Source organism: Nuphar pumila, chromosome 10 (genome assembly GCF_984573655.1).
Source record: "Nuphar pumila chromosome 10, dmNupPumi1.hap1.1, whole genome shotgun sequence".
NCBI lineage: Eukaryota > Viridiplantae > Streptophyta > Magnoliopsida > Nymphaeales > Nymphaeaceae > Nuphar > Nuphar pumila.
In genome coordinates this window covers 2,744,444-2,757,516 of record NC_143258.1, presented here as the reverse complement: position 1 = coordinate 2,757,516, position 13,073 = coordinate 2,744,444, and the positions used below count along the sequence as shown (strand labels likewise).

The following is a 13,073-nucleotide window of genomic DNA, read 5'->3' as shown; positions in this document are numbered from 1 at the left end:
CTGAAACAGGTCAGAATGAGTGATGTCCCAAAACCACTTGAAGAATTCTACTGGGAAGCCATCTTCCTCTGGGACTTTGAGATTTGAGATAGGGATGGCAGTGGACCAGGGTGGGGGATAAGGGATACCCCCGCCCCGTCTCAAAATCCTGCCCTCCATCCCCGCCTCCATCTCTGCACGGGTTTTGATTTTAACCTCCATCCCCACCTTTATCCCCCATTTCATGTCCTCCATCCCCGGTCCAAACGGGGTGAGGTGGGGCGGGACCTCATTTCCCTTTGGTCCATTTCCATCCCTAAAGAAGGATTAGGGACGGGACGGGATGGGGCAGAGCAAGGCAGGGATCGGGATGGGGACAAGGGAAAAGCGTAAGTCCATCCCCGCACGGGTTTTGATTTTAACCTCCATCCCCGTTCCATGTCCTTCATCTCTGGTCCAAACGGGGCGGGGTGGGCTCCGTTTTCCCCCGGTCTACTGCCATCCCTAATTTGAGAGGCTCCGGATAAGGGAGTCTGCAGGCTGTTGCAGTCGGCTTCATATAGTTGTTGCCGAAAAGAGAAAGCTATTTCCCGGCCATCCAGCAGAGATTTAGGAAACCAGGATATGTAGCGATCAGTGATGGCTGGGAGAAATTGTGATTGCTCAAAATGTGTGCTGCCAATACACATGAAGGGGATCATCCAAGCAGAACTTCATGAAACAAGCGGTTTGAGATACCAACCATGATATCATCATCCAAGCAGAACTTCATGAAACAGCAAAAAAATTTATCTGAAACACATGTTTTGAGTTGCCCAGAAGAACATGCGTGCATTGATATCACATTTCTAAGTTGTGAATCAAAGAAAAACAAATTATTCCAGAAGCACTAAAACTGAAATGTCACAGAAGACAGATCCAGAATGAATCATTATTTGAATGGAAAAAAAAAAGAGATCCAGAAAGAGTTTGGCATCCAAGTAGCAACTAGGACCTTTTATTCTTCACTTGTTTCAGCCCATCCCCCTCATTCTTTCTTCCCGATCCCATTAGCCATATTATACACCCCACGAACCTGGCATAAAAAAGGACACATTAGACAGAAGGGAAAATAACCATTTTTCGATGCACGGAGATTTTTCATTAGGCCCAAAAGAAATGAACATAAAATGTTAATTGACCATATGAAGGGTAGGGATGGGCAATGGATCGAGCCATCACGGGCTTATGTGGGAACTCCTATGTGTTGGACATTTTGGGTTTTACGGGTCCAACCCGCAGTCTGACCCGGTTTGACACCCCTTTAGTGGGTCACGTAAGTGGCTTGTTAATGTAGTGGGTGGGAGTTACGTGAATGTGGAGAGACCACATTCACGTAACTGCCTAATTCTCCATTATAAATATGGGATTAGGGGCTATGAAGATGATGAGAGTTCATAGCCATATCCTGCCCAAACTCACTTCTCAAGCTTAAGCAGAACAGGGTCCTGCTCACCGTCAACATAAGGCCTGGGCTCATTGTGGGCGTCGACCGGCTGAGGAGAACGCCGAATCACCTACACCATCAATGGTGAATCCAGGTACGCTCCCTGTCTATTTGTTTACACAGGGTATCGCCAACATTGGGTTTTGGGTGGATCGGGTCTGCTCTTTTCTTTTGGATCTGACCCAGACCCATAAAGGTACCGGGTCTGGGTCTGATCCGGAAAGGATCGGGTCCGATCCAGACCTATTTTGGATCGGGTCCGATCTGGAACCATTAATGACCGGGTCGGACCCGGATCCGGTTTTGTCCGGGTCATAACCGGGTCCATGTTGGACCGGGTCGAACCCGGTATTTGGTTTGAACCGGGTCATACCCGGGTCCATGTTGGACCGGGTCGAACCCGGTATTTGGTTTGAACCGGGTCATACCCGGGTCCATGTTGGACTGGGTCGAACCCGGTATCCGGTCTGAACCGGGCCGTACCCGGGTCCATGATGGACCGGGTCTAACCCGGTATCTGTTTTGGACCGGGTCCGACCCGGGCCTGTTTCGGACAGGGTCTAACCTGGGTTTTGGTTCGAGTCCGACCCGTATTAAGTATGGTTCGGGTCAGACCCGGATCCCATTTGAAACTGGGTTGGATCCATAAAAACAGGATCCAAACACTATTGAGACTGAATCGGATCAGGAACCTGATCCGACCCCTTCCGGAACCGGTTCGGAGCCATTTTGACCGGTTCTTTCCAGTTTTTCACCGGTTCTGGAACGCTGAGACCCTGTTTTCATAGATTTAAATAAATACAGGGATTTTGGTATACGGTTATAGGGTTTTATGAACTTTTGTTCATATTATGTATCGGTTTATAAGGTTCAGAACCGGTTCGGACCCTTAGATGACCGGTTCGGGGCGGTTTCAGACCGGTTCAGAGTGTTTTAAGACCGGTTCCTACATGAAGACCCTGGGTTTTACCCATATGAGCATGCTTTTGTTATTTTTCATGCTTTATAAAGTATTTATTTTGAATAATGCATGACTTATGCATGTTAATTCATGTATTTTGCGTTGGTTAAGTTATGCATGATGATTTTAAGCATGAATTATGACTAAATTTATGACAATTAGTTTATGCATTTTTGTTGTAGTATAAACTGATATTAGGTCATAAATATACATGCATTAAAATGTGTGCATGGGTGTGCTCCATAATACGAATAAATTTTTCGGTAAAAGATTTTGATTAACCGATTCATGGAATCACTAAAGTGATCTGAGTCGTGTTAATTGAGGATTCTTTGAACCGTATTAAGATTCGTAATTATGATTGTGTGTGAATTTATGAAACATCGATTCTACCCAAAGGTAGGTCGTTGTGTTCCAAATTTACACAGGGTGTGATAGTAGATATGCATTTCAGCCCATGAAGCATGTTCGTACCCAAAGGTACAGTGCCGAATTGCCTCTGGATTCATGATCTACTAGTTTCACCAACTGAAGTCAATTCCTTGGGAATTGAAGAGACGGAGCAATCATGAGTATTATCGTTTTCACCAAAGTGAAACGATAATGGCTCAACTATGCTTGTCTCAGAAAAAGTGAAAATAAAGGGTCTCACTTTTACCTTTTCAACATGAGTCTCGTTTGAGCAATAATAGTAACATCTTTCCGTTTTTCATTCCTTTTATCAGGTTCCTTCCATATCGACGGTTCTAGTAGTATCCCTATCTTAGACGGATCAAATTTTTCTGATTGGAAAGAAATTGTGTTGTTCACTTTGGGCTATATGGATTTAGATCTGGCCCTTAGAATTGACGAACCTCCCACTCTTACAGAGCAGAGTACAGCTGATCAGAAGGCTGCCTCTGAGAAGTGGGAGCGCTCGAACAGACTTAGCCTGTTGCTTTTGCAATCTCGGGTGGCTAAGAACATTCGAGGCGCAATTCCTCACTGTAGGACTGTGAAGGAATTTCTGGGAGCCATTGAGGCTCAATTCGTCACTTCTAATAAGGCAAGGGTCAGTACCCTTATGTCCAAATTAGTGTCTATGAAATATGCTGGTGACAGTCACATCCGACAGCACATTTTGGAAATGAGGAATATTGTGACTCAACTGAATGACATGAAGTTCGCCATCTCTGACTCATTTTTAGTCCATTTGATCTTAACCTCGTTACCTACTGAGTATGGACCCTTTAAAATCTCCTACAACACATATAATGATGAGTGGTCTTTTAATGACCTCTTGAGTAAGTGTGTTGAGGAAGAGGAGAGATTGAAGGGTGAGAGGGTGCCAAGTGCACATATGGCTTCTCATAAGGATAAACAGAGGTCGAGGCCAAAGAAAAGCTCCTTCAAAAAGAAGAATCAGAAGAGAGCCACTGGGGAGAGTTCAAACTCTCAGGCAAAAGCCAAATCCCAGTTTGGTGGCCCTTCTATAAAGTGTTTCTTCTGCAAAAAGAAAGGGCATAAGAAGGTGGACTGTTTGAAGTTCAAGAAGTGGCTCGAAAATAAAGGTAATAAGTCATTCGTTTCTCATGAGTGCAATTTAATTCATGTTCCATTGCATAGTTGGTGGATTGATTCTGGTGCCACGGTGCACATTGTCAACTCTTTGCAGGCATTTCTGAACAAAAGGGAACCAACGGAGCATGAAAGAAGCATCTTCTCAGGAAATAAGATGTGTTCGCATGTCAAGACCGTTGGGACCTGCAGAATTGTGTTGGAGTCGGGATTCATGTTGGATTTGGTCGATACATTTTATGTTCTATCTTATAGTCGGAGCCTAATTTCAATTTCAAAACTTGATAAGTTTGATTTTGTATTTAAATTTGAAAAATCTGAACTTATTATTATGAAAAATTCAATGAATATAGGTTCTGCATATATGTGTGATGGTTTGTATCGATTAAGAACCAAACTCCAAATTCAGGAATCTCACTCCATTGAGAACACAATGATTGGCAATAAACGTGGTCTAAAGGATGATCAATCCTATTTGCTTTGGCATCGGAGGTTAGGACATATCTCGAAAGAGAGAGTCCAAAGACTCGTAAAAGAGGGAATCCTTGGATCCCTTGATTTTACGAATATAGAGCCATGTGTTGACTGCATAAAGGCTAAGCAGTCTAACACATATAAGAAAGATGCCAAACGCAGCAATGAAAAGTTAGAAATAGTGCATACGGATGTCTGCGGCCCTTTTTCACCGTGTTATACGGGTGAAAAGTATTTTGTCACCTTTATAGACAATTACTCACGGTATATGTATCTCTACTTATTATCTGAAAAATCAGAAGTCTTTCAGGTTTTTAAGGACTTCAAGAAAGAAGTAGAGAAACAAACCAGTGAAGTTATTAAGGTTGTCAGGTCAGATAGAAGTGGCGAATATTATGGTCGTTTCACTGAGATGGGACAAAAGGAAGGTCCATTAGCGCGGTTTCTAAAAGAGGAAGGCATTGTACCTCAGTATACCATGCCTGGTAGTGCTTATCAGAATGGTGTAGCTGAGAGGAGAAACCGTACGCTTAAAGAAATGGTTCGAGCGATGTTGAATCACTCAAACATTCCTTTAACCTTGTGGGGTGAAGCTCTTAGGACTGCAGTGCATATTTTGAATAAGGTTCCTACGAAAGCTGTTCAAAAGACTCCTTATGAGTTATGGACAGGTAGAAAACCTTCTTTATCATATATGCACATATGGGGATGTCCAGCAGAAGCTAAATTGTATAACCCACATATAAAAGCTTTTGATCCTAGGATAACTAGTGGTTTCTTCATTGGTTATCCAGAAAGATCAAAAGGCTTTAGGTTTTATTATCCATCTCATACACCACAGATAGTGGAAACAGATAAAGCAAGATTTCTTGAAAATGGTTCTGTTGGGATAGATGCATCTCAAAATATTAATTTTGAGGAAATGCAGGATTCAGGTTTCTCACCTGCTAAGGATAATGACCCGACTTTCTCTATCATTGTTCCTTCGAGTAATGTAAGAGAAAGTCCAGTCAATGAACATCAATCCCAACTAGATCCGGTTGTTGATGAGGATATACAACAACAACAGGATACAGAGGTTCATTTTGACCCACCTGTAGCACCTGTATGGAGGTCCACCAGAATTAGGAAATCTGCTATCCATCCGGACTATGTGGTGTATTTACAAGAGTCAAATGATTTCATAGACATTGATGAAGATCCCATCACATTTGCAGAAGCCATTGAAAGTGAAAGATCAACACATTGGATTAATGCCATGAAAGAAGAGCTTGACTTTATGGCAAAGAACCAAGTGTGGGATCTTGTACCTCGACCTGATGGAGTTAGACCTGTTGGTTGTAAATGGGTTTACAAAACCAAAACAGACTCTAAAGGTCATGTGGAGAGGTACAAGGCTAGGCTTGTTGCAAAAGGTTTCACACAGATAGAGGGCATTGATTATAATGAGACTTTTTCTCCTGTCTCAACTAAAGATTCATTAAGAATAATCATGGCCCTCGTAGCTCATTTTGATTTAGAGCTGCATCAGATGGATGTGAAAACCGCCTTCCTAAATGGGGATCTGGATGAGGAGGTATACATGCAACAACCTCCTGGTTTCAGTATAGATGACTCAAATAACTTAGTTTACAAATTGAATAAGTCAATTTATGGACTTAAACAGGCCTCCCACCAGTGGTATAAGAAGTTCAATCAGGTTATAATGAACTTTGGATTCACTGAAAACATTGTTAATCAGTGTATTTACATTAAGACTAGTGGGAGTAAGTTCATAATTTTGGTTTTATATGTTGACGATATTCTTCTTGCAACTGATGATTTGAGTCTTTTACATGAAACAAAATATTTTCTTTCCTCTCATTTCGATATGAAAGACATGGGTGAGGCTACTTATGTCCTTGGAATTGAGATCCGTCGTAATAGAACTAAAGGTGTCCTTGGCCTATCTCAGAAATCCTATATCCTTAAGGTTCTTAAAAGATATGGGATGGAGAATTGTTCTCCTAGTTCGGCACCTATAGTGAAAGGGGATAAATTGAGCTTGAAGGACTGTCCTCAAGATGATATTGTGAAGGCTCAGATGGATGTTGTCCCATATGCTTCAGCAGTTGGGAGTTTACAGTACGTGCAGACCTGCACTCGACCTGATATAGCATTTGCTGTGGGAATGCTTGGTAGATATCAGTCAAATCCAGGCATTGCGCACTGGAAGGCAGCAAAGAAGGTCATGCGTTATTTACAAGGAACGAAAGACTATATGTTGATCTACAGGAAAGCTGACCACCTAGAGGTCGTTGGATACTCTGATGCGGACTTAGGAGGGTGTATTGACAGTAGAAAATCCACTACTGGATACATTTTCCTTCTAGCGGGTGGTGTTGTCTCATGGAGAAGCGGAAAGCAGTCTACCACTGCTGCTCATACCATGGAGGCGGAATTTATTGCTCTATACGAGACTTCGTCACAGGCCATTTGGATAAGAAACTTCATTATGGGTCTTGGTATAGTGGACTCTATTGAGAGACCACTAAAGATCTTTTGTGATAATGAAGCAGCCGTGTCCTTTTCAAATAACAACAAGAGCTCAACATCGTGTCGACACATGGAGTTAAAATATTTTGTTGTTAAGGAAAAGACTGAGAATCATCTGGTATGTATTGATACAATTGGGACGAAGGAAATGACTGCGGATCCCCTTACTAAAGGGCTAGCACCGGGATTGTATTCCCAACATGTAAAGGGGATGGGTCTTTTTTATTCCTTCTGATGTATGACAATACATTATGTAGTCACATTTGTGTTTATGTTTTGATTCTCTAAAGTTTTGTGTTATTGTTGATTTTGCATAAAGAATCTCTCATATGGGTTAGAGAGAATAGCAGAATAACAATATTAAAGGACCAATAGAATAGGTGAGAGACCAACATATTCATAAAAGGTAATTTCTTTACATGCCTAAGCACTGAAGGTGAATTGTAGTGTAGTACAAGAAAATATGACATTTCATAAAGGGGTGTTCATATCCTTGACTCATACGATTCATCCTTGTGATAAAGGGTGGCATGTGAACCCACATGAAGAATTAAATCGAGATAACGGTATACACCTCGATTTAGTACACTTTTGGTGTCAATGGGTCAAGTGGGAGAATGTTGGACATTTTGGGTTTTACGGGTCCAACCCGCAGTCTGACCCGGTTTGACACCCCTTTAGTGGGTCACGTAAGTGGCTTGTTAATGGAGGTAGTGGGTGGGAGTTACTTGAATGTGGAGAGACCACATTCACGTAACAGCCCAATTCTCCATTATAAATATGGGATTAGGGGCTATGAAGATGATGAGAGTTCATAGCCATATCCTGCCCAAACTCACTTCTGCATTCAAGCTTAAGCAGAACAGGGTCCTGCTCACCGTCGACATAAGGCCTGGGCTCATTGTGGGCGTCGACCGGCTGAGGAGAACACCGAATCACCTACACCATCAATGGCGAATCCAGGTACGCTCCTTATCTATTTGTTTACACAGGGTATCGCCAACACTATGTGGCACCTGATGCGAGTGCCCATCTCAAGTAGGCTTGCTCAAGATGGGTACTCATGCCACATGCTGCTTCGAAAAATAAGCCCAGGACAAGGTGGCCTACAGGCTCAAGGCCCATGGACCTAAACAGTAGGTCGATGACCAACTTTTTGGAACCTAGGCTGGCCCAAACCAGGCCGAGACCTGGCCTGGCAAGTTGATGGACCAGGTGTGGCTCAGTCAGCCTGTCTAAATTGCAGGCCGAGCCGGCCTGTTGCCCACTATTAAAAGGCAAGGAAAAGCTGCCCATAAACAAAACAAGCTGCTCATCAGACACAAATGGAGGCACTCTCATCAATCAAGAGCAGATTTGGGGTCACTAAAAAAAAATTACATCAATCATGGGGATAAACTTACTATCATGGTGCCACAAGTAACTGCAAATGCAAGTGGAATGGCCACGGAGGTTATCTTATCATATGGTCCTTTCAAGTGGGTGTGCTTGTGAATGCTCTGGAAAAGCTGTTGCTTCTTAAGAAGCCTCTCCCTAGACCCGAATGAAGGCTCAGTCATCCTGCATCAATGAAAGGTGCTAAGATATGCAACTGGATATGCAAGTTTCCAAGATTTGCCCATACGAATTTTACAACAAAAGCAAATAACAAGTTCAGAAAAGTTGGAAGATGCTTTATAATAAACTAAAACAACTTCAGTATCGCATCAAGTGGACAGAATTCTTTCCTGAAAATGCAAGCACACAACTCCAATGACTAGAAAACCGGAAACAAAAGAAAAGACTTACATTTTCATGAACATAAAAATATGACAAGCAAAATCACCGTAGTGTGATCATCAAAAGAAAATGCATCTCTAAGACGCTCGCCATGGTGCTATGACATTAATTGATAGTTTACGCACTGTGGGTAAACATGTAAAAAGATGCACCAACTAACACACTAACACAGGATAGGTTACTATTGAATGCTGTGAGATAAAACTTGCATACCAGAAATAAAACAATGGAAACCTAAAGCCCTTGGGAGACAACGAAATGTATTGTATGAATGATAACATTAATTGATAGCTTGCACACTATTGGTAAAGAACATGTTAAACATATGCTCCAACTAATACAATAGATGGAACAGCTTTACTATGGAACTCTGTGAGATAAAACGTTTACACCGGAAATAAAACAATGTAAACCTAAAGTCATGAGTCTTTGGGAGATTTAATGAAACTAAGAGTATGGATGATATTTAATTAGGCCAAGACATCTGTTGAGAATGATATTTAACAAGACCAATACATCTATTACCCAATACATGCTGGCAAAAAGAAAAAGGTTGAATCAATAGTGCATTTGAATGCCTCCATTCTCAAATATGAGGGATCAGATTTGAGAACCGAGGATCCGAGATTCACACATCTCTGGCAACCCCAGGTCAGGCCAGCAGCCCATAATTTTACCCTAAAATGTGGAACTCAGACCCTCAAAAGTCAAAACATAATGATCTGAGATTCAGCATGTGTGGGCCCAACCAATCTCAGGTCTGAGATCCAAGGGATTCAAACGCACTTTAAAAGGGAGAGACCAAGGAACCACAACAGAATGACAAGTTCAAAGGAAAAAGGAGACCATAGAGCATAGAGCCATAGAAACTTCAATAGTTTTTCATCTTTATTTTTTTAGGAAGATGTGGCCTATGATTAAATGCCCCAAGATGTGGCCACATGTCCCAAACCCCTTAAAAGCCATGTTAAACTAAACAAAACCAGACAATGTAGATCTATAAGGCTGCGAAGGGGATATATCACACTTAACATATATGATGAAATGAAAATCATGTTTCACTAAACAAAACTAAATAGCAATAATAGCACTTAATTATGGAAAAATGATACACTCAGTCGATAAGACGGTTACAATTTGTATCAAATGTAGACATACTACCGTATGAGAAATCATGCTCAAACCACCAAGTTAACTCATCGTGATATATAGCATAATAACTAATATCCAGTAAATAAAGAAATTTCCAGAAAGAAAAAGCACTCTTGACAGCACAATTAGTTGCAGTAATGTGTATTTGGAAAAATAGTGACAGCTACTTAAATGGTATGCACTGTGGATGATTCCACAAAAGACGGAGACTGGTAACAGGCAACTGTCATTGAGACCTGATACTTTTCTTATTAATGTGAACAGGACTAGCCAATTGATCATGTTTGAACATCTAACAAGGAGCGCTTCAGTGTAAACGGTCTAGTCTAGAGCAAAAGAGTGTTGAAGCCCCCTGGTAAAAGAGGTGAGGCAGAAAGCTGAACACAAGTGGACCTCCCTCCCTGTGTTTGTGTTCATGTAGTGTAATATGTAGACAAGAGTAGAAGCCCCTTTGATACCATGCAAGTTTGAGGGAATCTTTAGGAAGGGCTGGAAACTTTAATGGCAGCAAACAGATATATTGTGTAAGTGCAGTTGCAAGGTGATGATATCTTAGAATCCTTGGACTCTGAACTCAGGTATAGAAATCCTGCAAGTGGACAAAATGATGCAAATCCTACCTGGCTGGAGGAACTCATGGGTTCAAACAGAGGGCTGAAGCAATATTGATTCCTCAAAGAATAGCAATTATACATAAAGGGGTGGATTCTGATGATTTCATTGTAATATGTGCTCCTCAACCTGTACGTTGGGTCCTATTCTTAGTGGCAAGCATTTGAAGATGTGGGAAGGACTGTGAATGATGCCGTAGAGTCATACCTTCATCAAACACAAGTTTTCACTAGATTAATTGGTGAACCGGTGTAGGCCATATAGGCATGAGGCAATTCTATCTTGTTTGAGAGTTTTTTTAATTTGACACTCTACTTAAGTTTAGGTTTATGAATGTGCTTTCTTTGATTGTAAATTATTATCATTCGGTGCAACACAACAATAGAAAATAAGATATTCATTAAGGCAGAAGTAAGAGCCGCATTTTCTCATGCAAAGACTACACAAATAGAATGGGGAGAGGGGGAACTTTAAGGAGTTCACGCCACTCTTGGTCCTTTTAGGAAATTGACCAGATATGAAGATATTGTGTGTGTTCAATGGATCATACCTGTTGGAGGATAATTCACTGATTTAGCATAAGTACAATTTGGGCCTAATGAGGTTGCTGCACTTCTATTGTCGTTTAGTTCACTCTTTAGCTTGTCAATTTTCTTTTAAACTTTAGACAGCAACAGGAATTAAAATAGAAATAAGAAAATTACTCAAGGGATGCTTATCTCTTCTTAAAGAAATCACTCTTTCTCCAGCAAGCCCACTCTGAATTATGTTTATTTTATTTAATAAGTTTGGAATTGTAATGATATAGAAGAATGAAAGCATGAAGCACGCATGCACACATGCAACAGCTCATATAATGACACCTCCACAACTAAATTTTGAAACTGTTAAAAGCAATGGAAGTCGATTCATAAGAATTTATACTTGGATTAACGTGATTTTTATCTGTGGTAACTTGTTATCTGAGGACATGCTAGTAAGTTCTGTAAGATGTACATGAACTGAATCGAAAACATACATTTGGCTATTCTGTTTCATTTTCCCTGATACTTTCTTCTGTAGGATTATAAGGTTTTTAAAGGTGTTAAGATGACAGCACACATTACTGTAAAGGTGTTAAGAGATCCTCAATGCTACTGTTGAGGGACTTCAGGAATGATGGAAGGGAATAAAAGAAAAAGAGAAGGAAAGAAAAGAAACCATATTCCAAATGGAAAAATTCAAACTTGAAAAGGTCTATTCTTGAAGAATGGCAGACAAGGGAAATTGATGGAGAAGGATCTCTCTTTTTCTTATTATAAGAATTTATCAGAATCCTGTGATTTAGGGGAATATCAATGATATACCATTCCAATATGTTAGTCTATGAATCACTTCCCCTCGGGATAACAAGAAGCAACAAACAATCAACAGAATCTGCATTTTTGAGCTTCCTCACGCAGTGCAATCTATGGTTTGAGAAACTAAAGAAAACCAGAAGCCCAAGAGAAAGCATTCACGGAACAAAAAAACCCAAAATGGCATGGAAGATTGAAGCAGAACGTCAAGATCGCGAATTCTGATCGTGGAAAAGAAGAGAGAAAAATAGATCGACCAAGTGGGCGTCAGATTAAACAGAGAAAAAACCTAATTTTCGTGCCACGAAAAACTAAGACAAATCGTAATGAACCATCAATATACTATTTGACAATAGGCCGATGAATCTAATAATCACAAAATCGTTAACAATAAAAAAAAAATACAGGAAAATCATGATAAGAACACTCCGATTTAGATTCGAACGACCAGAGAGAGAGAGAGAAGGAGAGTACCCTTCAGTTGCAGTGTTGCAGAGATCGATCGAGACGGCGATGAAGGCAAAGACGAACGGTCAAACAGAGAGAGAGAGAGAGAGAGAGAGAGATGGGTTCCTTCGTCCGCCCACGGATCGGGTCAGTGACAGCCCTACTCGGTAGTTGACCCGCCCCAGGGAGGGGACTAATTGCAGAAAACCTGCTTAAATTCAAGTAATTGCATTCAGGAGTGATGCCTCTTATCCAGCTTTACACGATTAGAATTAGGGGTGGACATAGGGCTTGGTGCCCTAGGGCTGCATTGTCCAACCCAGGCCTGACCCGGCCTGATTAGATAATCGGGTCGGGCACATGTGCAAAATGCACAGAGCTTGACAAGTCCGATCCGTTACCCGACCAGAGCCTCGAGCCCAAATATAATTGAGTCAGACCGGGTTCAGGCCTGAATATGGGTCAGGTTCTTATCAGATCGAGTCGAGCCTGCCTGATGTCCACCTAGTTAGAATGGTGGGCTCGGTAAAAATCTCGGCCCGACCTGGGCTGGGCCGGGTCGAGTAGAGCTTGACATTGGATTACATTCACAAACATCCTCAAGATATTAAAAAATTTTGAGTTCCTTTACAAAATAGTTGTTGCCATATAGGGTCGGGTTGGCGGGTCGACCCAACGGGTTAGCGGATCAGCATACCTCAACCCAAACCCGACCCGTTTATTAAATCGGTAACCCGACACGCCAACCCGTTTA

The 13,073-nt window shown here is 41.5% G+C and overlaps 1 protein-coding gene across 1 annotated transcript; it reads right to left on the bottom strand.

Annotated features, from left to right (window-relative positions):
- Window positions 1–780: 780 nt before the first annotated feature.
- LOC149823248 (uncharacterized) lies at window positions 781–12,453 on the bottom strand. The gene is made up of 3 exons (XM_090019998.1): window positions 12,347–12,453; window positions 8,396–8,552; window positions 781–1,054 (listed from the first exon to the last, which is right to left on the bottom strand). The coding sequence occupies exons 2-3, from the start codon at window positions 8,549–8,551 to the stop codon at window positions 1,007–1,009; spliced, it is 204 nt and encodes a 67-aa protein (XP_089876124.1). The 5' UTR covers window position 8,552; window positions 12,347–12,453; the 3' UTR covers window positions 781–1,006.
- Between the last annotated feature and the right edge of the window lie 620 nt (window positions 12,454–13,073).

Bases quoted from the DNA above. Each gene is read 5' to 3' on its own strand.
- LOC149823248 (XM_090019998.1), bottom strand. From the start codon at position 8,551: ATGACTGAGCCTTCATTCGGGTCTAGGGAGAGGCTTCTTAAGAAGCAA. The intron at 1,055-8,395 runs GTAAGTTTATCC...TTTTTATGCCAG, and splicing joins TTACTTGTGGCACCATGATA to GTTCGTGGGGTGTATAATAT.